This window comes from Marmota marmota, unplaced genomic scaffold, assembly GCF_001458135.2.
Source record: "Marmota marmota marmota unplaced genomic scaffold, marMar, whole genome shotgun sequence".
NCBI classification, from domain to species: domain Eukaryota; kingdom Metazoa; phylum Chordata; class Mammalia; order Rodentia; family Sciuridae; genus Marmota; species Marmota marmota.
In genome coordinates this window covers 11,076,832-11,102,236 of record NW_026000019.1, presented here as the reverse complement: position 1 = coordinate 11,102,236, position 25,405 = coordinate 11,076,832, and the positions used below count along the sequence as shown (strand labels likewise).

General features: G+C 42.0%; 1 protein-coding gene across 1 annotated transcript in view; it reads left to right on the top strand.

Annotated features, from left to right (window-relative positions):
• Window positions 1–25,405, top strand: part of Lamc1 (laminin subunit gamma 1) — a 107,871-nt gene that overhangs the window by 64,326 nt on the left and 18,140 nt on the right. The window contains 15 exon segments of the mRNA XM_015491717.2: window positions 1,909–2,213; window positions 6,263–6,393; window positions 9,315–9,481; window positions 12,233–12,421; window positions 13,168–13,285; window positions 13,796–13,894; window positions 13,990–14,126; window positions 14,951–15,073; window positions 15,165–15,354; window positions 15,664–15,776; window positions 17,773–17,994; window positions 18,113–18,301; window positions 22,718–22,963; window positions 23,603–23,756; window positions 24,321–24,463. Of these exon segments, the coding sequence (XP_015347203.1) occupies window positions 1,909–2,213; window positions 6,263–6,393; window positions 9,315–9,481; window positions 12,233–12,421; window positions 13,168–13,285; window positions 13,796–13,894; window positions 13,990–14,126; window positions 14,951–15,073; window positions 15,165–15,354; window positions 15,664–15,776; window positions 17,773–17,994; window positions 18,113–18,301; window positions 22,718–22,963; window positions 23,603–23,756; window positions 24,321–24,463 (2,526 nt within the window).

Below are 25,405 nucleotides of genomic sequence, written 5' to 3'. Positions count from 1 at the left end.
GGTCCTTTCTACCTTCTCTCCTTTGGCCCAGTCAGCTGCAGTCAGCTTGCTAAAGAACAATAGGATGTCCAAAAGGAAGAGAGAGAATAGAAAAGCAAGGTAATCTGTAATCCACAGATTAGTGAGGACGCCTTTGAACATCCTGAGCTAACTGCTCCTGCATACAATTAGATTGTTTTACCATTCTTGAATGTCTGAGATAATGAGTCTCATTCAGAGGTGAGGGCTTGATGACACAATAGATACAATAAAGGTTAAACTTGCATTCTTTTAACATGAGGTGCATTAACTGTGTATAGGTGGTCTGTGTCCAGGCAAAGCCTTGTCTTACATCCTAGGTGCCAGATCCTTATTCATATATATCCTTTGGCACCTGTACCCTGGTAGTCCATGCTACAGCAAAGTCTTTATGTGTGAACATATCCAGGGGCCTAGTCTAATAATCTTTTAAATATATCTTACCATAATAATGCTTTATATCTGTATCAAGTTTTTCAGTTCATCAGGTACATGCAAGGTCTTAGTTTGACCTTCCTACAACCTTTGAGGTGGGTGGAGCAGGGAATATCATCCTAATTTTTTTTTCCTACATTTTTTTTTAAACTGATGTATTATAGTTGTACATGATGGAGGGATTTGTTGTTACTTATCATTACATGCACGCAATATAACAGTAGAATTTGGCCAGTACCATCATCCTCATTTTTACAGAAGAGAAAATGGCAAGAGCAGAAATATGAACCAGTTGAAAAATAGATTTAGCTCATCATATCAGTTTTGCTGTGGATAAAGCTGAGTTTTAAAGAGCGTGGCCTGAACAGACACCATGAATCTCCTTATCACCAATAAGAGGGCATTGCCAGAGAGGTCGGGATGGTTATTCCTGAGGAGCTAATTCACTTGTGAGAAGGCTGTCCCAAGTTTAATAAGCTTCTCCTGTCCCCCAGTATATGGCTCAGGTCCGAATGTGTTAGTTTTACCCAACTATACTTATTGACCAAATTGGGATCTGTACATAAAAGTAACAAAATAGTGATATTGATAGAAACAAAAAGACCCAGTGTGTGAGTGAATGGTGACTAAACACAGTTGCACATTCTTTCTTTTACCCATCTGAACACGTTGGCTGGCAGCCAAGCCATCCTGACCATAAGACTGTGCACTGGTTATTGCAGGGAACTGTCTGACCTAGTGACTCTTCTTCCAGAGGGGTGGCGGCCCATCGACTCCTCCCTTTTCCTGCCCTTCTCAGAGTTTCTGACTCATGTATTCTCTTTTGAACACATCCAAGTACAATCTCTTTAAGCCTCTTTTCTTCCCATCTCTTTGTTGAACTTCTGAAGGAGAACTTTTTTTTTCTTCTTTCCTGTTCTACTTCCTGCTCCATCTCCCAGACACTACTTCCCTTCCTAAAATCTCTGTTTCTTAATTTGGATGAGTAAATAGTATTGCATCAAGAGTGACATTAATGTTTAATAAAGAATGAGATTTTAAAAGTCTTACAAGTAGACCATTTAGAAAGTCAGCAAATATTTTTGTATCTGTTAATTAAGCTTTTGTTGAAGCACCAGATTTAAGAATAAATGTTTTTAATTTAGTTTTTTTTTTTTTTTTAAAGTACTGATGCTACCAGTTTTCATAGCAAACAGAGTTTCAGCAATGTATGTCATGAACAGGTCTTTACGAGCTGATGTTTGAACCCATCTGTACTTTGTCTTCTGTGGGAAAATGTACACTGCTTGCAGTTTTAGGGTGTCCTACTTGACATAGCCAGCATGTGATGTGCTCTGGGGTTGTCTTGGTCTAATGTGCACAGGAGATTTGTATCTTCCAGACCAAACTAGGAATGGAGGGGTTTCCTGGCCTTCACTCCTAGGGCTCATGAACTCTCGTGTGTTTGTCCCACAGGGAAAGCTTTTGATATCACCTACGTGCGCCTCAAGTTCCATACCAGCCGCCCCGAGAGCTTCGCCATCTATAAGCGCACGCGGGAGGATGGGCCCTGGATCCCCTACCAGTACTACAGTGGCTCCTGCGAGAACACCTACCTGAAGGCCAGCCGTGGCTTTATCAGGACAGGAGGGGATGAGCAGCAGGCCTTGTGTACTGATGAGTTCAGTGACATTTCTCCCCTCACCGGAGGCAATGTGGCCTTCTCGACCCTGGAAGGCAGGCCCAGTGCCTACAACTTTGACAATAGTCCTGTTCTGCAGGTAGGTAGCCACAGCATGGCGCGGGGACCGGGTAGCTCTTCCACGTACCAGGTGCTAGAAAGTCAGGCAGTGGGCCTGGAGCCCCACTGCTGAGGTGGGGATCAGAGTGGAACCTACTTCTGATGGACACCTGAGTTTTCTGCTGTTTGTGCCAGGGAAATTATTTTCTTACTACCATCTGGTTTGTTCTCACGTCCTTATGCACTTGCAAAGATACCCTGGCATGGACACTACGAATTTTTAACAAGTTGAACAATTCTGATTTTAGTCGGTGCACTTGAGGCAGAAATATTCCGCTTCTGACCTTTGGAAGAAGATAATGGGGACCTAATCTACCCAAGTATTCTTGCATTTTTTCTTACCTCTTTGATTTGACAAAAATAAAAAGCATTTTTTTTTTTTTAAGTTAGCAAGGGGGAACAGTTGAAGCAAGATACTTAAGAATGCCACCTTCCTCCATTATTACATAGGGAGATTTTGATTGTGCTTATTCTAGCTCTTCTGCCAATCACTGTGAGAATTCTTCATCATCTGAAAGGATGGGTGTTAGTGGAGGTACCAGTTAGGTACCCATGGTATTGCACTTAAGTGTTGTGATAAAAACCTTTCCCTGTCTAACGGCAGAAGAAATTAAAGATTTTTTTTTTAACCAATTCTATATGTGCTTTCCTTGTGTACCCTGATTTGGAGTCTTCTATTACTTAGATTTCTGTAAACTTGTTGTATGATCTAGCTGGATAATGGGAAAGAGTTCTGAGCCCTGTGCCTGTCTCAGCACATGAACACAGAGTTGGAGACACTACTGTCTGTTAGAGTCTGTAAACAAGTCAAGATGGCGCCTGGCATTTTGCAGAGGGAGTGGTTTGTGAAGTAACACCAGCGAGCCATTAAGTGTGGAGATTCCTTATTGGTTGACTGCTGTATCTAGTTTATGTTAATTAAGATAAGCTGTGTGTAATGTATATATACCCCTCCGGTCCTACAATAAACGGCTCCCACTCCTGCTGTATCAATCTACACAAGTTCCTCATCACCTCCCCCCCACCCCCGGGTTATTTTGCTGCAGCCAGACTGCGGCAACTGTCATGTGGCTGCGGTTATCATCTAGCTGGGGTGGCCTGTGTTCATCGACTGAGACAAGGAAGACTGGATGTGGATTTGCAAATGCTGTGTACATTTTATGAAAACCTGTTATGATTTCTAAATAGGAAATCCTGCTGTTTTTCTGAGTCTTCTGAAAACTTTAGTGTTCTCTCATTATTTCCTCTCTGAAATTTATTATGTTCAAGGACTCTCACTAATTTGGTTGTATGGTTTTGAACAGTGCCAAATCAAAGAGTATGTGTCTCGGTGGGACCAGTTAGTTCCCTCCTTCCTTTGAGGGTTGCTGGGAGATGGCGAATGTGAAAGTACTTGGTAAATTCTGAAGTTATGGTGAACAGTGAATATGTTTGCAGAGGCCATTCAGAAAAATGTTTCTTGGAATGGGAGTAGGCCATGTTCAAAATGAACGGCAGAAAGAACAGTTGATTCGGATAGATGGAAAAGCAGAAGATCAAACGCTGGGGGGAGGCCATACCAGGAAGCATTTGCCAGCCTCGTTTCTTCCTGCAGCAGATTGCTGTGTTTTCCTGTCCTGGACAGGCAACAGTATGGTCAGCAGGCAAGAGCTGTGTAATGAAGTTGTGGCTGTGGTTCTTGGTGCCTGTGCTAACTATGTGTCTTAGTGTCACATGTCTTGAGCAGCTTCCCCTGCTGTGGAAATTCATCTGCTGCTATTTATGCCATAGAAACTAATGAGAATGCATGTGGTAAAAATGCTATAGGCATCTGCATAATTTGGTCATTTCATTTAATTATGTGTTTCTGGATGTAAGAGCTGTGGTCCGCATGTCCCATGTCCAAGGAGAGTGGGCTGGATTGTCAGCTGGTCTGACAGTGAGGAGAGAGACAGATGTCCTCTCCTTCCAGAAGCTGCAGGCTCCCAGATGGAGGAGGCAGCCCTTCCTGCTTTCACTGTATAGGAGCATTTCAAAGCATACATTGTTGTAATAACAGCATTTATTACTCACTTGTGCTATAATGTGGCAAGTGCTAATCCAAGCTCTTAAGAGATAGTGATTCTTTTAACTCATAATAGCTCCATAAGTTACTTTCATTATCTCCATTTTACAGATGAGGAATCAGAGGCTGAGAAAGCTTATAACTTGCCCTAGATCACAGTTTTAAGTGGCAGAATTGAGATTCAGGCCCTGTGAAGTCCAGCTCTAGCGTCTGCTCTTTTTAAGATGCTCATGATGAAACAACACTGGCTAAGCGTCAGCCCTCCTTCATGGAGAGTTTTGATCAAGGTGCAGGTGGTAGAAGTTAAAAAAGCAATAAACAGGGGTATGTTTAGTTATTTACATTACAGACAACTAACAAATTCCAATGGTTGTGGCCGTGAGTGGGAGTAGTTGTGGAATTCCAAGACTGGATGCAGTGAAGTCATCATCTCTTCTTCTTTCTAATTATACTCAAAGTGTCAAAGAGATTAGCTTTTATGAGCTCTCCATGTTGCTCTGTGTGCCATTTTGGCATAGTTTAAGGCAGTGGTTCTTAAGCAGAGATGTGTCACCCTACTCACGTGGAGCCTTCTGGAAGCATAGATGCCTGCACCTTTGCACTTGCTCATTACACCTCTGAAGGTGACTCTGACCTGTAATGCCTAGGAAGGTCCCCAGGACTTAGAGCAGAATTGGTACCTTTGGGTGGACACACATGATCTGCCATCCCAAAACTTAATGTTTCTGAACATCCGTGGTTTATTTTTCTCCGTGATTCTAGTTGGCCTGGGTTCACTCACACAGCAGGTCATCTTCCGTCCTCAGAAGGCAGGACTTGGCTTCCCATGCAGGGGAGGAAGTGTCCCAGGAGGGCAGGTCCTTGTGTGTAAATGCTAGACAAGCCTGTTGGTGTCACCTTTGCTGATGTCTCCTCCCCCAAACCAGCCAGACACACAAGCACAGTGTGGAAAATGTCAGCACAGGGCAAGGCTCTGGCAGGCGGGATTCATGGGATTGTTGTTGTACCAGTCTACCATGCACATTAATGTCTGATTAAGTCAGTTCAGTGAAGGGGCATTTGGTGTCAGAGCTCAGATCTGGTGAAACCTGGGGGAAAGCTGTGGAACCTTTGTTCCAACGTGGTCAGACGTGGGCTCTTCAGGTTCATTTGTTCGTTTGGCATACCTACTGTGCACTGAACACAGTAATCAAAACAGACACTGACAGCCTGCCACCTGGTGCTTACAGTCAGATGGTGGGAGCAGATGATACAAATAGGACAGGAAAGGAAAGTAGGGAGCTGGGGAGGGATAGCCATTTAGGTAGGGTGACCAGGGAAGACCTCATGGAAAAAGTGATGCTGTGGGAAAGGTCAAGACAAAAGGCCACATTTCATTGTTCCAAACCAATGCCAAGTTCACATGTGGGTATTTCCCTCAGATCTGTTAGTAGGGATTGGGTCCAGGAGGAGAGGGATACATGGTACAGAACGGGAATAGGGAGGCATATCTAGAACAGTGTGGTGCTCTGTGACCTCTGAGCTGGTCTCTGCATTTGGGTTGTAGATGTGGTATGGGGAGAAGTGACACATGTATTGAGCGCCTAATATATGCTAGCCTTTTATTTATTTTTGTCGTACGAGGGGTGGGACTCAAGGCCTTGCACACACTAGGCAAGTACTTCCCCACTGAGCCAACCCCCAGCCTGTACACCAGTCTTTTAAATATGTGTTTCACTTAAACCTTTGAACAGTCTTGTGGAAGAAACTAGTCTTGCTTCTTCTAGCCTGAATGTTAAAGTAATAGTGTCAAGTAAAGAAGGGAAGAATCTAGGAGGAGAAAAACATCAGGAAATTAAAGGAGTCATTGAGTATTTTAATAGATTTAGTGCTAGAAAAGGACAAACATTAGATTATACACGAACTATTTAGAAAACGTCATCACATTTATGTCTCTCATCAGAGTCCCTGTACTCTCTTATATTTCTGTGTTTGCTCCCTGACAGGAGTGGGTAACAGCTACTGACATCAGAGTGACTCTCAATCGCCTGAACACTTTTGGAGATGAAGTGTTTAATGACCCCAAAGTTCTCAAGTCCTATTATTATGCAATCTCTGATTTCGCTGTGGGCGGCAGGTAAGCAATCATTAAATCTGCCTTGGAGGTGCTCTACTGTAGAAGTGACTGTAGCGCCTTGTTTACAGCTGCATCCATGCTGTTGCTAGATTTTTTTTTTTCCTTACTGACAGCAAGAGTGGCAGGACTTAGGGATAATACATATCTGGAAGGACAGGCAGCAACCTAGAATATTTCTCTGGAAACTAATCACTTAGTTTCCAGAGAAAACAAAACCTTGTCAAACCAATACCTTAACACATACTGACCATTTAAATGCAGAGCCCCAGCACAGGCAAGCAAGACTGCTAAGGAAGAGTAAGACTGGCCTTCTGAGAAGGCCTCACCTTCTAGAAGTTTCCAAATAAAAGCAGCAGGTCATGAATGAATGCATAGAAATTTAAATACTGGTTGAAAGTCCCTAATCCAGAAATTAGAAATGTTTCAAAAGCTAAAACTGTTTGAGTGCTGTCATGATGCAAAATTCTACACCTGATCCCAGGTGATGGGTCATCATTGAAATGCAGGCACACTTCAGATGTGACATAAAACTACCTTCAGCCCTGGTGCATATGAAACATAAATGAATTTTATATTTAGACTTGGGTTCCAGCCTCAAGATTTCTCATTATGTGTATACAGATATTCTGAAAACTGTGGAAAAATCCCAAACTCTTCTCATCCCAAGGGATAAGAATGTTCTACCTGTGCTAGTATGGTCACATGTTTTAAGTATAAAAATATCAAGCAGCAATAGAAAAATGCCATATGTCAAGAATGACCCAGAACTGTCAGGCTAGAAGAGCAGGAGGATCTTATTTGGGCCTTGAAGAATGGGTAGGATTTGGATAAGGAGGAAAGACATCTGGACTGGGTGCAGGAGGATGGCCATGGCCAGGAGCAAAAGTCAGAGATGGGAGAGTATAAACCTACTTGAAGTAAGAAAAATGTTCATTTTAGTTCATTTAGCTCTCTTTTGCCGCTGTGACTAAAACAACTGTCAAGAACAATTTTAAGGAGGAAAAATTTATTTGGTGCTCAAAGTTTTAGAGGTCTCAGTCCATAGACATTCCTCAGGGCTTGAGGTGAGGCAGAACATCATGGTGGAAGAGTATGATGGAGAGAACTGGCTCATATGAGGATTAGGAAGCAGAGAGAGAACCCATTTGCCAGATACAAAATATATACTCCAAAAGCATGCCTCTAGGGACCCACTTCCTCCAGCCACACTCCACCTGCCTTCAGTTACCACTCAGTAAACCAGTCAGGGGATTAATTCATCAACTGGGTTAGGCTCATCATGAGCTTTTGGGACACACCTCACATCCAAACCATAACAATGTCTTACATAAGTTTGTAGAACTATTAACCTGAATGATAATTTAGTGGCCCAAGACCTTAGATAGGATGTCAAGAATCTTGTACTTTTTTACCTTGTATGAGCCTATGACATACCAAGAGCAGAAACATCACTTTTGCACATTGTGTTCCTGGTAATGATGCTTAGTGAAAGTAATGAAAACTGTAACCAATGAGATATCAGGCATACTTTCTGGAATAGGCAGTGATATCAAAACAGTGGATTATGGAAATTAGTATCCAGCAGAGTGAATGTAGGATATAATTAGAGAATTCATATTTCTGTTATGATGCTATATAGTCAGGTGTTAGGTAACACATACCTGATATCAGGTGTTGGAGACAATGGAATAGAAAAGAATATACAGATCCATTTTCTTATGTAGGACTGATTGTCAAGACTTAGTCTAAAATGATTTTAAGGTTCAGTGATCTAGGAGAAAAGTACTACCATTAACACAATGAGTGAAGAAGATGGGCTAATTTGGTGGAGATGATGAGTTTAGCTGTAGACAAGTAAAACTTTAGGTCACAGAAGATATCTAAGCTTGTGCAGCAGCCAAGGAGAACAGCTCAGGGGAAGGACGAGAGCAGGAAATCTGAATTTGGGACTCATCCTGGCACACTTTAGATGATTCCAGAGTGTTTGCGTGTATTTTCAAATGATTGTTGAGCTATGAAACTGGCCACAGTCTTTAAGGAAACTTGTGAGGGAGTGTCCTTGCTCCACCATGCAGTTAGTATTCACAGGGGTCCTTGGGTGCTAGTTTATGACCATACCTGCATCTCGGGAATCCTTCAGGGAGTCTTATCCCATGCAGCCTGAGGGAATATTCTCACTCCTGGGTACTCACATGGAGGACGACATATCTAATTTAGTGTCTCACCACCTGCACATTGAAATCAGTATGCCAGATTATTGGCAATATATGATATATGTGCCTCTGCAATCCTGAGCACATAAATGAGGCAACTCCTTGATCCTCACAATAATCCTGCAAGGTAGACATTGTCATCATCCCTGCTTTACAGGTGAGGTTCAGTTACTCTGGTGAGTGACAGGGGTTTCAGACCCAGGCAGCCTGACTTCCTACTCCACGAGCTTGTTTTTTTACATTGCTGTGGTCCTTAGGATTAAACCCAGTGGCACTTCACCACTGAGCTACATCCCCAGTTCTTTTAAAATTTTTTATTTAGGGACTAAGTTGCTGAGGCTGGCCTGAAACTTGTAATCCTCCTGAGTTGCTGGGATTGCTCCCTGCCCTTCTTAACCACTGTAGCCTTCTTAACCCCGGTACCCTGCTGCCTCTCAACACACACCTGAGTTCAGGAATTGATCCTACAGGTGTCCTCAGCAACTGTGAGGGGCTTTCCTTTCACACCTGGTTAATGCCCTATGCCCTTTTAAATAAAGCTACTCTTTCTTTTAACTTAGTCTTGCTCATTTCCTTAGTTTACATTTTGAACAGTAAAACTCAAAAGCATTCTTTGGTTCTTTCTGGTTCTCTGTATACATAGTTTTTCTGCATCATTTCTGGGAACTTGCAGGAGTTCATTCTTGGGGACGTCTCCTCTCTTTCCAGGTGTAAATGTAATGGACATGCCAGCGAGTGTGTGAAGAATGAATTTGACAAGCTGGTGTGTAATTGCAAACATAACACGTATGGAGTGGACTGTGAAAAGTGCCTGCCTTTCTTCAATGACCGGCCGTGGAGGAGGGCAACTGCTGAAAGTGCCAGCGAGTGCCTGCGTGAGTGCCCGTGAGCTCAGTCTGCCTATTGTCTTAAGGACTTCCAGAGGTAGAAGGAGGAACCGGCCTTTCTTTATTCCTCCCAGAAAGGAAAACTGTGAAAGGCGTATCCTTTCTGCAGTCTGAGAGTAGCAAATTGCATGTGTGTCAGAGGAAAATCATAGACAAAAGCAATTGACTGTGAAGATAAACAGGGATCATTTGTGTCTCCTTCATGAGTACCAGCACAGAAGCAGCAGCATCGAGGTTTGGAAATTTGCTTAGATTCAAATACTGGACCTACAGGTCCCACTAAAATATGCTACTCTTTTCTTTAATGCCCTTTAAAATACAACCTTCCTTCAATATTCAGTTCCACAACCCTCCTCAAATACTGAAATCTGCAGATGCTTAACTTCCTTGTGTAAAATGGCATAGTATTTGCATGTAAGCTGTGCACCCCCCTCCATATGCTTTTAAAATGAACTCTAGATTACTTCTGTTACCCCATACATTGTAACTGCTGTATAGGTAATTCTTATAATGGATCGTTTAGGTAATAATGACAGGAAAAAGATCTGTTTGTGTTCAATACAGACACTTTTTTTTTTTTCCCAAACACTTTTGATTGGCAGTTGTTTGAATCTCTGGGTTTTGAACCCACAGATACAGAAGGCTTATTACATTGTTCTTCCTATCAATGCTAATTTAATTTACTCAAGTGACAACTTGATTAGCATGTGTCAGGTACAGTGAATTCTAGACTAATCAAAAGATTATTTCTCAAACTTGTTTTTCCTTTATCTCACTAACAAGTACAGTGGGGAAAATTTTTCTGTTGCCACTGTGGAGAACTGGTATCTTTGGGAGGAAGAGTAGGTTCTGTAGTCTTGAAAAAGACAAAATGAAAAAGATAACATGTTATTTATTTCTTTATAGTGTTATGATTTATTCTGAACAGATAAAGAAAGAAACCTCCCAGGAAAGAAACCATGGAATCATCATTTGCCAAGGGATTAACACAAACAAACTTTTAAGACAGCCATGATGTTCTTTTGCCCTTACAAATATTTTTCATCATACTGTCTTGGGAATAAATGTAATACGAAAGAAGACACTGTGAACTTGCAGAAATTATTGGCAGAAACCTTGGGAAGGGTTTATTTTGACTCATGAGTATTTTCATTGATGTGCCTGGAGCAGATTTTCTTATCCATCTTTTCTTCCCTCAAACAAATTCCAGACTTACAGATAAAATTCACAGCCTCCTCTAGCATTTCTGTGCACTTGGTGGAGCTTCTTTAATTCCATCACTGTATTGAAGTACCCAGTGTTGGAAGCTATATAATAAAGGCTGGCAAAAGACAAAAATGAAGTCCTCATAGCTTTGGAAAGTATTCTTAATGGTATTATATTTCTGGTCCACGCAGGAAATTATAAGAAAAGCAAGTGAAATATTGCCAGCTTACCACAGCCAGCAAACTGGCTGCTCTAGTTAAGAACTTTCAATGAAGAAATAAGTCAATTTGCTTTCCTCCTTGGTCTCTCTTCAACACCGTGGTGCTTCAAAGAGTGAAGTTTTGGGGTGTTGAGATAGGACTGCAGTCCTCTCAGGATGCTGAGGCTAGGGAAGAGAAAAATGGTAGCTTCCTTCTCTCATACGAGCTGTTGTTGAGGGAGGCACAGATCTGCTTTTGCTCTGGGTTGGATCAGTGTGGACACAGATTGCTCTGCTTCATAGTCTCAGAGCAGCAGACCTCGTAGGTGGGATGGACTGATTGAGGGGTAATTGGGCAGCTTGAGGGAAGAGAAGGAGCAATAGAAGATGGAAAGGGAACTATACGACTAACAACAAAACTCAAATTATAGGTTTTGTGCTGTGATTCAAGTTTCTTAAGAAAAAAAAAAATGTTTTCAGTTGCAACACCACAAAAGAACTGATTATATGGAAGGGAAGGAAAAAAGAATATTCAAATATTTTTAAAAGGTTAACAGGTCCTGCTCTATCTAGAAATCAAACAAAACTTTATTTAGCACTCAAGATACTACTATATACTCTGGGCAGAATCAATAATTGGGAGAAAAATCACCTTAACATAAATGTTTCAAAGACTTTGTGACTGAAGATACTTGTTCTTAAAATGTGGTTGTGCTTAACAGACAACCCTGTTGGAACTGTGGCTCCTGGGAGGTAGATGTGTCAGGAGCATCTATTCCCTTTAATTCTGCTCCATCCACAGAGGAAATTATCTTGGTTCATGCACCTCAGGTTTCCCAGAATGGATATGCAAGTAATCTGGCACTTGGAAAGTTAATGTCTCAATGTCTTTAAATTGCCTGAGGTCTAAAAAGGTAGAAGTGCTTGTATGTAAATTGGCACCTTGTTCTTGGAGTTAGAATTGGAAATGAAGCATAAAGAGCCAGGAAAATTGTAGTTTGAGTTGGCTTTTACCTGTAAATGAATAGCTACCTGGAGGCAGATTATTTTCTGAGCATGGGAATTCCTTATATTTTATGATAACCCTATTTTTTAAAAATAAAGATGAATATTTCTTGGTTAGCTGATAATCTGGCTATATAAACTTTTTGTTGACATACTGGTTTTTTGTTTTATTTCTAAGGAACAATGCATCTGGTGGTCATTCTTATTCTGTCACCACCGTATCTCTCACAGACATGTGGGAAGTAATTGTTTGATTTTACTGACATCTTTTAAAATGCCATTCTTTAAAGTACATGGATCTGACACTACTCATGTGTCTTGCTTGACAGCCTGTGACTGCAGTGGCCGATCGCAGGAATGCTACTTTGATCCTGAGCTCTACCGTTCCACGGGCCACGGTGGCCATTGTACCAATTGCCGGGATAACACTGATGGTGCCCACTGTGAGAGGTGCCGGGAGAACTTCTTCCGCCTAGGGAACAACGAAGCCTGCTCTCCGTGTCACTGCAGTCCTGTTGGTAGGTGACAGCAGGGACCCATTTCACCCTGATGGATTGAGAGACAAGAGTTCCCTAATGCCCAGGAAGTAAAACTTGGCTTCCTGCACATTTGAACAACCATCAGCGGAGGTGCACACATTACTGTAGCATGTAACAACTCAGAATCTACCTCTACCCCCTGCCTTCACTGTCGTTAACCTTGCTGAGCTTTCGCATGCTCTCGTGATGTGTAGGAAAGTACGGGGTGGCCCAAGGAATGGTTCTGTAAATAATTAGCAACAGGGTCATGCAGACCATTTGAACTTTGATGTAAAAGGATCTTTCTTGTTAATGATTTTGTTTGGTCTAATCTCCTTCAAGGGCCAGACTGTTTTCAGCATTTGGTGTGTGTCTAGAGGTGCACAGCACCCAGTCCACTGCACCTTTTCAGGAGTTTAACAATCATTTTGTTGTATGTGCCTGTACATATCTAAGTTCTAAGCACGAGCCTTAAGGGGCCTGTGCTCACCTCCAGAGAAGTGACAGGTCTTATGCAGGTGTGCCGTGGCAGGCAGAGTGGTTCATAAGTGAGTAGAATCAACTTCGGGTATGTCTGGAAGATTAAATGTCAGGGAGTAAAAAGGGTGGGATTTTGAGAGATCATCTAGAGATCACACTTCGGTTGTCAGGCATTTTTTTTTAGTTACCAGTTGTCTTTCTTTTGACACATTGATTTTACTTCCGTGTCTGGATTGGTGGTTGACGGTGAACTCATTAAACTTCAGGTTCTCTCAGCACACAGTGTGATAGTTACGGCAGATGCAGCTGTAAGCCAGGAGTGATGGGTGACAAGTGTGACCAATGCCAGCCTGGATTCCATTCTCTCACGGAGGCAGGATGCAGGTAAAATGTTCTCAAAGGTAGAGATGGGGAGTCGGGGTGAGTGGCTCAACGGTAGAGTGCTTGCTTAGAGTGTGCGAAGCCCTGGGTTCCATCCTCAGCACCACATAAAAAAATAAATAAATAACAAAGGTATTGTGTCCAACTACGACTAAAAAATAAATGTCAAAACAAAACAAAACAGAGACGGGGCAGAATCTATATATGGCCAGTCCATAACAGTAGATCTGTGACTTATTGGCAGTAGTGTGAACGTTTTCCCCATGGTAATCATCAACAAGATTCAAGACTAGAAGTGGTGATGAGCTAGCTGCTCGGAGTTTGGTTCATACAGAATGAGCAGTTTCAATTCTAAGTTGATAAAATCCTGGACTGAAAAGGAAAGATGACTTTAGAGGTTCATGTTGTTCCATGTGTAGAATTGATTAACACGTAAAGCAAAGGTTGACTTAAGGGTGAAGTCTCTCCTTCCTTCTCTTCTCTCATGATTTTATTCTATTTTCCATCGAATAGGCCGTGCTCCTGTAATCCTTCTGGCAGCATAGATGAATGTAACGTGGAAACAGGAAGGTGTGTTTGCAAAGACAACGTGGAAGGCTTCAACTGTGAGAGGTAGCCCATTCTTTCTCCAGCTGTATCATTTTCTTATTGTGTTATCATATCTCAAGTAAAAAAAAAATAATTGATTGCATTTTAATCTTTTTCAGATGCAAACCTGGATTTTTTAATCTGGAACCTTCTAATCCTAAGGGTTGCACCCCCTGCTTCTGTTTTGGGCACTCTTCTGTCTGTACAAATGCAGTCGGCTACAGTGTTTATTCTATATCCTCTACCTTTCACATTGGTAATTTAGACTTTATCCCCCAGTACCCCTAGGACTCTGAGACTGTAATTTAAAATATATTTTTGTTTTTTGAATTAGTAAGTCTTTAAGGGTTTTTGTTTGTTTGTTTTGCAGTACTGGGGATTAAACCCAGGAATATTCCACTCCTGAGCTATATCCCCAGCCCCCTCACCTTTTTTTTTAATATTTATTTTTTAGTTGTAGTTGGACACAATACCTTTATTCCACTTATTTATTTTTATGTGATGCTGAGGCTTGAACCCAGGGCCTCGCATATGCTAGGCAAGCACTCTACCACTGAGCTATAGCCCCAGACCCTCCCCAGCCCTTTTTATATTTGATTCTAAGAGAGGGTCTCACTAAGTTACCCAGGCTGACCTTGAACTTGACTCTTGCCTTTGCCTCCCAGGTGCTTGGGATTATAGGCATGTGCCACTTCACTCTCCTCTCTCAGAGTTTTTGATGGAGGAAACATTCCATGTTACTTAACATGCATGATTTTTCTTGTTTGGTCCTTTAATAGAAGTGTGTGTGTATGTGTGTATGTATGTGTGTGTGTGTGTGTGTGTGTGTATATATATATATATATATATATGGTTGTAGAGTTTACTATAGTGAGAAGTGAGTTCAGACGTTACATAAATAATATAGTGGTATATAGTTTAAGGAGCATAGCATACATAAGTACTATTATAGGAAACATTCATTGGAAATTTTTATTGATGACTGTGCAGGGTGCAACCATACCTGTGTGTGGGATTACAGAGGGCCCGGTTCAGGATGTTTGCCTTGTAACAGTGCTTGTATTTTCATCCTGTCTACAGATGAGGACGGGTGGCGCGTGGAGCAGAGGGATGGCTCTGAAGCATCTCTCGAGTGGTCCTCTGAGAGGCAAGATATCGCCGTGATCTCAGATAGCTACTTTCCTAGATACTTCATCGCCCCTGGTAAGTGAGGCTAGGAAGCAGTGTGACTTGCTGGGTGCATCTCTTTCGCCTCATTCTCATGTTCTTGTCCACCATTGTGTCTGCTTTCCAGCAAAGTTCTTGGGCAACCAGGTCTTGAGTTATGGTCAGAACCTCTCCTTCTCCTTACGGGTGGACAGACGAGACACTCGCCTCTCTGCAGAAGACCTGGTGCTGGAGGGAGCCGGCTTGAGAGTGTCTGTGCCATTGATTGCACAGGGCAATTCCTACCCAAGCGAGACCACTGTGAAGTACATCTTCAGGTGAGGCTGCCTTCTTTGTAAAGTCGGGCGTGACCTGCATTGTGAAAGCAGTCTCTCTATCTATACTCGCCCCAGTGTGTGTTAAAGAACTTTTGGATGATCAAGGAGACCTTGAAGAAGGGAGCTTTCATTTGTTTACCTTTCCCTCCTCCAGCTGTATTGTCAAACCAACAATCTCCTTTCTGATTCGGTCAGATTGTCAGACCATTTCATTGTTGGTGGTATAAATGGATAAGATGAATGAGAAATGCTTTCCCGGCACCCAAGGTTATCCTTCAAAGGTTAAGGCAGCTCTTTCTATCTCCCCAGGCTCCATGAAGCAACAGATTACCCCTGGAGGCCTGCTCTTTCCCCTTTTGAATTTCAGAAGCTACTAAACAACTTGACTTCTATCAAGATCCGTGGGACATACAGTGAGAGAAGTGAGTTGTAATGTCATTTAGAAGAATTGTTTCAGACAATTGGGTAGAAGGATTCCTGATAATGTAGAGTTTCTCTTTTCTACTACTATAATACTGATTATAAAGAAATAGTATAAACTACCCTATTATACATGAATTATATAGAAAATAATATAGTTTTAACCTACTTTCATGGACCTAGAGAAAATTCACTAAAATTAATAAGTAGAATTCTTTTGTCATTAGAAGTCAATCGAAGTTATTGTAAATATAGATTTTCTTTAAAAACCTAATAATTCTACTGGTTCAAGATTGCTTACTCTTCATTTTTCTTTATTTGCTGCTCTGTAATTATCAAGTCTTGAATCATTGGCTAAATTATGAAAAATTATAGATTATTCAGTAATCATTTGCTGTAATTTTAAATAAGAATTTAATAATGTTTTAAATTATTTTCCTTTAATTTTTTTTTTTTTAATGAGGTACTTCTCTAGGAAGGTGAAGCTATTCGAAGGAGATTGAGTCAGTGTGGTGGGATGATGTTGACAGTGCCATCAGTGGCTTAGACGTATTGATTTTTGAGATGCTTGTGTGAATATCCAGATGAAAATCACTTGGGAGTAATTAGAAATATGAACCTAGGCCCCAGGAAGAGGTTAGAACAATAGATCTAGATTTAGAAGTCTGTCAACATATGGGCAATAATTTTTAAATTTGGAAATGTGATACAAAATATAGAAAGAGAAAGAGGATGGAGTCCGGGAAACACTGTTAATTAAGGTCCATGCTCTGAGACCCAGAGGAGAAAAGAATTTTACAGAGGATAAACAGGTTAGATGATAGCACCACTGGGTTTTAGATTGGCTGATTAAAGAATCATTGGCAAGGGACTTTTTGTCGATTGTAGTTTTGATTTTTTTTTCAGAAGTGTTGAAACTAAATTTAGATTGCAGTGCTTTGAAAAGTAACTGAAGGGAAGAAGAAAAATAAAGACTATTCTTTAGAGAAGTTTGGCTGTAAGGGAAGGGAAAGAGCCGCACTGTAACTCGGGAGTAGGAACAGGACTGAAGAGAGTATTTTTAGAATAGGGAGACTTAAGAATGTTTAGAGTTGGAGGCACGTTAGCCTGAGGAGGCTTATCTCATGATCTGACTGGGCAAAAAAGCCATAAATGTATGAAAGGTTAAATTAAGCCAGTAATATAAGAGGTGTGCTTCTACCTTAGGTGGTCAGTTTCCAAGTGAATTATGTAAATTGCAAGCCATCTTTTGTAACTTGGATGGGGGAAATAAAAAAACCTACTTAGAGCAGAGACTGCTGAAGGCTAAGGTGGAGTGGAACCTGAGTGGCGGTCACCAAGGCCCACTTTGCCCAAAGAGCATTGCTGCCAGAGACACTGCCAGATGGCATGAACATTGGTCTCCGTTGATTTAAGGCTTCTTCTGTTTTCATTCTGAAAATGGGAAGGCATTGCAGCATATGGCATGATGGCTTTGGAATGATTGTGCACATTAGACCTAATTTACTTGATCTTTACTATTCTGTGGAGGGCAAAAAATACAACCTAAGTGTACCTGTACAGGTGCTTCCCTTCTTTCTTATCCTTGAATCTGTAGTTTCTGCCTGTTTTTATGGCAAAAGAGCAAAACACTACTTAATTGCTATAGGCTTGTACTGTTCTTTCCTTCTACACTCTTGCTTGAATCTCTTCTTGCCACAAATGATTGTCCAGTGCTTTTATTTTTCACATTGGTGATTGGGAGAACTCAAAAATCTGACAAATCTGTGGTGTGTGTGTGTGTGTGTGTGTGTGTTTAAAAAGTGTTGAACTAAATTTAGCACCCAGTACCACATGGTTGTCCTGAATGCTATTTTCTAATTATCTTCTTCAGCAGATAAATTAAGCCAGTGACCAATTTTCTTTGGAATTTGGCTACTCTTGAGTGACTGACTTTTCACAACCTTTTGGGGAATGGAAAGCACTTCAGTGATTCTCTCTTCCACACCGTATACACAGGTGCTGGATATCTGGATGATGTCACCCTGGCAAGTGCTCGTCCTGGGCCTGGGGTCCCTGCAACTTGGGTGGAGACCTGCACTTGTCCAGTGGGTTATGGAGGGCAGTTCTGTGAGATGTGTCTCCCGGGTTACAGAAGAGAAACTCCGAGTCTCGGACCATACAGTCCCTGTGTGCTTTGTACCTGCAATGGACACAGTGAGACCTGTGACCCTGAGACAGGTGAGAGAATGATTGACAGTTGCTGGGCCTGACTTTTCTTTGGTGGTTGGGTAGGAAATGCTCATTGTCTTATGTTCTTGGACTCTTGCCTGTCCTCTCACACTTGCTGTTTGAATAGGTGTCTGTAACTGCAGAGACAATACTGCTGGCCCCCACTGTGAGAAGTGTAGTGATGGGTACTACGGAGATTCGACTGTGGGCACCTCTTCTGACTGCCAACCTTGTCCATGTCCTGGGGGCTCAAGTTGTGCTGTTGTTCCCAAGACAAAGGAGGTAGTGTGCACCAACTGTCCGACTGGTACCACTGGTAAGTCTGTGCTTTCTGTCTTGTTCAGTGTTCCATCTTAGAAGACTTGGGGGAAAGGGCTTCTGGGGGGTGGGGATGCCCCCCCCCCCGTTTTTGGAGTGTTTTGTTTAGTTCAGTAATTGTGGTTTTCCTCATAGGAAGAGGTTTTGTAGGAATCAGGTTGATTGTGGATTCATAAAATGCACATCAGATTACTAATTATGGCTAACATCTGCTAAGTATTTGTGGCCAAGAGCTGCTCTAAGCACTGTACACACACCTCCTCATTAAACCCCATAACTGTAAGGTTGCTTTACCATTTCTCCCATGATATGACAAGAGCACTGAGGCACGGAGGCATGGAGTCCCATGTCCATGGCTGTGTGGCCAGTTGTGGTTGAGCTGGGATTCCATCCCAGGCAGTCCGGCTCCAGAGATGACGATCACTATAGCATACTCACTCTTATAAGATGAGAAGTCAAACTTGACTTTTAGTTTGCTTGATTGTCCTAGAATTCTTGATATAAAGAGTTGATTTTTAAAATTCTTCCTTAAAATAGTTTATATTAATACATCAGAGTCCTTTACATTTGGTTGAGTTTTTTGTTTGTTTGTTTGTACTAGGGATGGAACCTGTGGTACTCTACCACTGAACCACATCCACAGCTCTTTTTATTTTTTATTTTGAGACAGGGTCTCATTGAGTCAACAAGGCTCACCTCCAACTTTTCATCTTCCTTTCCTCAAGCCTCCCAAGTGGCTGGGAGTACAGGCGTGTGCCACCATGTTTGGTAGAAAATACATGTGTATTTTATAGCTTTGAATAGGTCCCTCTGCTGGTCTATGTGTTTAGTTTTTGTGTTGTTTTCAAAGTATTATAAAACTTTATCTTACAGAGCTACTCAGACAACTGCCCATGCTGACCAGCTGGGCAGACTGAGGCTCACTTCAGGCCTTCCCCTTGCCCTGCCACTCCACCAGCACCATAATGGAGAGGTTCTGGCCAGCCTTCTGGCACAGCCTTTGACCCTGTTAAAGGCTTTTCATCTAGAAAATACTGCCACTGTATCACCAGGAAACATCACAACACGACACCTTTCCGTGCTGCACTGACTCTGCACCATGGGAACGGCCGCACAGAATGATTACTCATTTGCTTAAGGCAATTGAGCAAATGAGGGAAATTAGTGTCAAATTTCATATTTCTGACTTTCTTGTGTTTCTTTATAATTTTATTTCAAACTGATAATGCAAACATAAAATTGTATATGTTAATGGGGTACCATGTGAGTTTCAGTGTGTTTGTGTGTGTGAGTGCACACACATGCATCAGTGTCTTACTTTTTTTCTTTAAAGCGAATGACCCAACAGATTTCTCTAGCTTCAGTCCCCAGCACCCACTCTTGAACCTGCACTCTAGGCCCCAGACCTCTTGGGCTTCTTTTAGTGCCTCAAGTGTGCTGGCTGCTAAAATCACACGTGGCATCCTTCTACATGTGACTTAGTATTTAACATGGTTTTCAGAGGTAAAGAAATAGCAATGATCCCTTTTCCTGCAAACTTGAGTGCATGTCTTTAGAAATACAAAAATGAGGAAAGGATGGTCCCTACTCCTCAGAGGCTAAATTTATGGAGGAAAACAGATAATTGAATACAGCACGGTTAGTTCAGATAAAAGAGCGTACACCAGAGTGGTGGGGGAAGAAAGGACACCTCTCCTCTCTAGGGGAGGGAAGATAAGGAAAATCAAGGTTCAGAAAAGCGAATCACTTGCCCAGAGTTAAATCATACAGTTAGGACTTGAACCTGGATGCTAACTTTAAAAAAAAGGTTGACTAGTTGTAGCTGCCAGAGAGTATTTTGGAGTTTTCACAGACTACTAGATGTTTCTATTTTAGCTTTTCTACATAATCTTAGTTTAAGTTTTATTCAAATCTAGTTTCAAAACTTTTAAAATATGGGTCATATCTGAAATAGCGAAATTATCTGATGAGAAGCATAACTGGAATGCCTGCTGCCTGGTGCTGATCTGGAGATGGATTTGGGTAGGAGTCTGGTGGCTGTTTACATCAGGGCCACGTGGCTTCCCCTCTTACCCCACCTCCACCCACATTTTTTGTTCAACTTATCAGTTGGTGTTTGTCAAATCCAGGGGTCAGTTTTCAGTCCTCATCCTACCTGGTCTCCCAGCAGTGCTGGACACCATTGACCACCCTCTGCTTCAGACATTGTCCCCTCCTGCCTTCCATGCCACATCACTACTTGTTTTCCTTTCTTCCTTTCCTCTGTGTATCCTTTGTTCCCCCGTTTCTCAACAGGGGCTTTCATGTTAGCTTGACTGGAGGTAGTCAGAGCTCCTCTTTGGGATTCAAAAGCCCCTCAGTGCCTATGACTGCAAATTCTGTATCTCTAGCCCTGAACACCAGCTACCTGTTGCCCATCCCTGCCTGGGTGATTGATGGGGTGGACACATCTGTTTGTCCCTTCATATCCACTCTCTGTCCCCTATGGATGAGACCTGTATGTGCTACATCAGAGCCAGTTTCCACTAGCGTTCTGAAACAGCAGAAAGCACATACAGGTGATCAAAGAGAAGGAGGAGAGTGAGGGCAGGGTATTTATTCTGAGCCCCCTTTCTGTGGGGTCCTCTGTGTTGGTGACTCAAAAAAATTTAGCTCCTGACAGCTGGCCTTCTCCAAACAGCTCTATCTTTAGGCTCTGGTACCTGGTTGGTCCATCTACACCTGAGATGCAGGTTCTGGAGCCTGTTCGAGGTGCTGCACTATCCTTGTGGCTTCCAACACTCCCCAGACTCTGTAATGGCACCTTTATTAAACTCTGCCCAAGTCTTGCTAATTTGAATGTGCCAACTATTTTCTGCTGTGATCTTGATTCATATAGCTAAAGGAATCCCCAAAGTAAGCAAATTAAAGGTAAATCTTTGTCTCTTTTTTCCTCCAATCCCAACCCTGTTCTTTTCCTAATCTTCTTCATTTCATTAAATATACTACCATCTACCTAGTTGTTCAAGTTAAAATCCTAGGGCTTGTCCTTGATCCTTTGTCTTTCATTTCCCAGAAACAGCCTGCAGGTCTTAACTGTCTCAGATCTGATCACTTTCACCACCTCCCCTGCCACCATCCTGGTTCCAGCTGCTGTCATCTCTCACCTGGAATTGCCTCCGCCACTTCACCTGCTCCCCTAAGAATCATTCTCCATGTGGAGGCCCAAATAATCCTTTTTAAGTGTAAATCAGATCACAGCACTTTTAAAACCCCAGGAGCTTCTCCCTGCACTTAAATTGAAATCCAGATGGCAGAGTCCCCTGCATGGGTTGGTTCTTAACTGCTTCTGCTTTGACTGGTTTTTCTGAAACACTTTTCCCTCTGACTTCCATCTTCACCCCTGTGTTTCCTCACAAAGAGACTTTCTCTTATCCAATATAAAGTCACTGTCACTCTTACTGTATCACCTTATCATGTTTGCGCTCTTTTAACTTTTTTTATGCTTATCCCTATCTGAAATAGTCTTGTTTATTTGGATGTCTGGGTGTTGGTTCCCCCAGCTGCAGCAGGTTTCAGGAGAGCAAGGACCGCCTCATTGGCATCGTCCTGACAACCTAGAACAATGCTGGCCTTCAGCAGATGCTCTGTAAATATTTGTTGAATAAATGAACATGCAGTTCTCCAAAACCTCTAGGCTCATTTAGACCCTTTTGAATACAAAGATAGAAAGAGCCTTTGCACTTTTAATACCTGAGTAATGATGAACAGAAACTAGAAAAGGAAGGATGAGGAGCTGGGAGTTTAGTATCAGGGGAAAGAGCCCGTTTCTGGCTTTGCTTCTCTTTCTGTCATTTATTTGGTTGTGGGCAAGTTATTTAACCTGTCTGTGCCCTTAGCTCTGATAGGAGCAGGTGGCAGTGTATGATTTCTAAGTTCTCTTCAAGAAATCTCTGATTCTTTATTAGTTGACACTGCTTGACTAGAGACAGCAAGGGCCTGTTATATGTTGAGAGAATGATCCTCCTCAACCTGTCATCTGGGACACCGAGGGTATTGAGAGTGGCACTCCATCTTTTTTAGTAGTGTCAGCCAAAACTGACATATATATGCATTGCCATCCCTTGGGACTGGAGAGGTTCATAATCCTTGGGCCTGACTCATTTACAGAGCACTTTTTAATACATGATTTTGGTTAATTATCAGAACATTTGTAGTGAGGCAGGCAAACCAGAGCCTGTCTTTCTCATGGGGAAGTGGAGATGTGCACAGGGTCACTCCACTGATCTGGCCCAGTGCTGGGGCTGCAACTCAGGGCTCCTACCCCCCCACTGTACTATATCGCCTTGCATCTGATGGCTGGACTACACTGTTTGTGACCAGATAACTGAGCACCAGACCTTTCTATCATAACATCAGATTGTCTCATCCCCAGGTAAGAGATGTGAGCTCTGTGATGATGGCTACTTTGGAGACCCCTTGGGTAGAAATGGCCCTGTGAGGCTTTGCCGCCTCTGCCAGTGTAATGACAACATTGATCCCAATGCTGTGGGAAATTGCAACCGCTCAACGGGAGAGTGCCTGAAGTGCATCTATAACACTGCGGGCTTCTATTGTGACCGGTGCAAAGATGGATTCTTTGGAAATCCCCTGGCTCCCAATCCAGCAGACAAATGCAAAGGTAATCAGCCATTGGTCAAATCCTGTCACAGGTATACACCTTTGTTCTGCAGATTCGTTGTGTGTCTCTTTAAATACACATAGTTGTCTGGTTTAATGCAGCCCTGTCCAATAAAAATACAGTGTAAACCGCTTGCATAATTTAAAAATTTCTGCCATCACATTTAAAAAAAATTATAATTGTAGATGGACAATATGCCTTTATTTTATTTGTTTTTGTTTTTTAAAATGTGGTGCTGAGGATCGAACCCAATGCCTCACATGTGGTAGGCAAGTGCTCTGCCGCTGACTACAGCCCCAGCCCCTAGCCATCACATTTTTTTTATTTTTAAAAATAAAACAGGAGAAAGCAGTTTTAATATATTTTATTTAAACTAATGTAGCCAACAATTATAATTTCAACAAATAATTAATAAAAAATCATCAATGAGATACATGTTCTTTTTCACACTAAGTCTTCAAAATCCAGCATGCTTTCACATTTACAGCACCTGTCCATTCAGACTGGCCACCCACGTTACAGGTGCTCAACAGCCACATGTGCCCAGCAGCTTCCATATTGGAAGCTGTGTGGGTGGCTCTGTATTTGGTCTTTCTCTCAGGTGATTTCCATCCTTTGCTCTCTCTCTTCCTTCCCTAGCTTGCAGTTGCAATCCATATGGCACTGTGAGGCAGCAGAGCAGCTGTAATCCTGTGACCGGTCAGTGTGAGTGTCTGCCTCATGTGTCCGGCCGGGACTGTGGTACTTGTGACCCTGGCTTCTACAACCTACAGAGTGGACAAGGCTGTGAGAGGTGAGGCATCGGTGATAGGTGGAAGTCATATTTGCTAATTTTGTATTTTAAGAAGTGAATTTTTATGTTATAATTAATAGTGGCTTGATTTTGTTCAGGAATTATTTGAGTGCCTGATACAGAAAATCACCCTTAAGGGTAATACTGAACAGTTGTCAATAGGCTAATGGGACAAAGAAGTGGCCCCAGCTGTGTCAGAATCAACTGAGCAATGTCTTAATAAAGTTATAAATTACCAGGTTCTTTCTGTGAAACTTAGAATCTGACCCTCCAGGGTTGCAACCTGGGAATTCCTATTTTCAAAGCTCCTGGTCAGGGCTGATGCAGTACCAGTGTGGAGAGCCACTGGTATTGGTTAAGCTAGAAAAAGAGGTTCTAAGTAGCTCTCATAAAAATAACTTGAACCTTGGGGGCTTAGTAACCCTTAACATTCTGTATTAACAACCTTTAAACATCCTGTTTTCTGATACAGATTGAATCAATATTATCCTGAAACAAAGCCACAAAGTTTTGCTTAAAGTCTGCTTTTTTCCTACCTTAGGAGTGTCCTGTGTTCATTTTCAGGTGCAATTGCCATGCTTTGGGTTCCACCAATGGGCAGTGTGACATCCGCACCGGCCAGTGTGAGTGCCAGCCGGGCATCACCGGTCAGCACTGTGAGCGCTGTGAGGTCAACCACTTTGGGTTTGGACCTGAAGGCTGCAAACGTAAGACATGTTGGTGGCATGTAATGCCAAGTCTCCCCTGATTCCAGTAGCACCTGAGAGAAGAAAGGACTTTGACAGCCTCTGTTCAGCCCTCTGGTTTATGGTCAGGGCCATTCCTAAAGCATCATAGATGCTTTGTTCCATGAATATTCCTTGTCTAAAACTCTAGAAATTAAGGACGTCCCCGATTTCTTTGCCAACTACCTTATTCATATTTCTTTTTAAATGTTTTTTATTCTTTTCAATCTTCTATTTTTTTTTTCCCAAAGAAAGCTCCCCCTTGGATTCCTGAGCTTGCTCACTATGTTTAGTGGAGCCTTTTTTATTGGTCCCATTCTTAGTGCCGACAATGAAACAGTAAAGGATCCTGTTCGCAGTGTGCTCATTGACTTACTGGCCGTGGTTGCTTCCTACCCTGGGGCCCCTTCTGGGACGGTTGCATATAAACATCTGCTTCTCTTTGGCATAAACACTTGCCTGGAATTAGGCCTTGGAACAATTTGGTGTTTTTGCTTTCTGAATTCCTTCATTTCTCCTGTGGAATGTAGCATAAGTCAGTGACTAAGTTCGGAGAACGAAGTGAGTAAACAAACTATAAAATAATGCAAGAGAAGCATTAGCATTTGGGTTTTCTCATTCTTCAGAGAAATGTTAGGCAGTGGAGAGGTGAAGATAGATGAATTCTTGAAGTGCATGAAAGGTGCACTTATTAGTTTAATAATTTCTGTAACTATTAAATAACATGAAGCGTGTCCTAAAGGATGCGTGTTTACAAATTAATCTCATTTGTTCTTAACTTTGACCTCTTTTTTACTTTAAGGCTTATTTTTACTTTAAGATAAAATTATCTATCTTCTCTGATCAGTGGACTTAACCATTTAGTTTCTCATAAATAGGTCTAGAATTAGCTTATTGTTACCAGTCTGAGTTAAGGAAATGTTC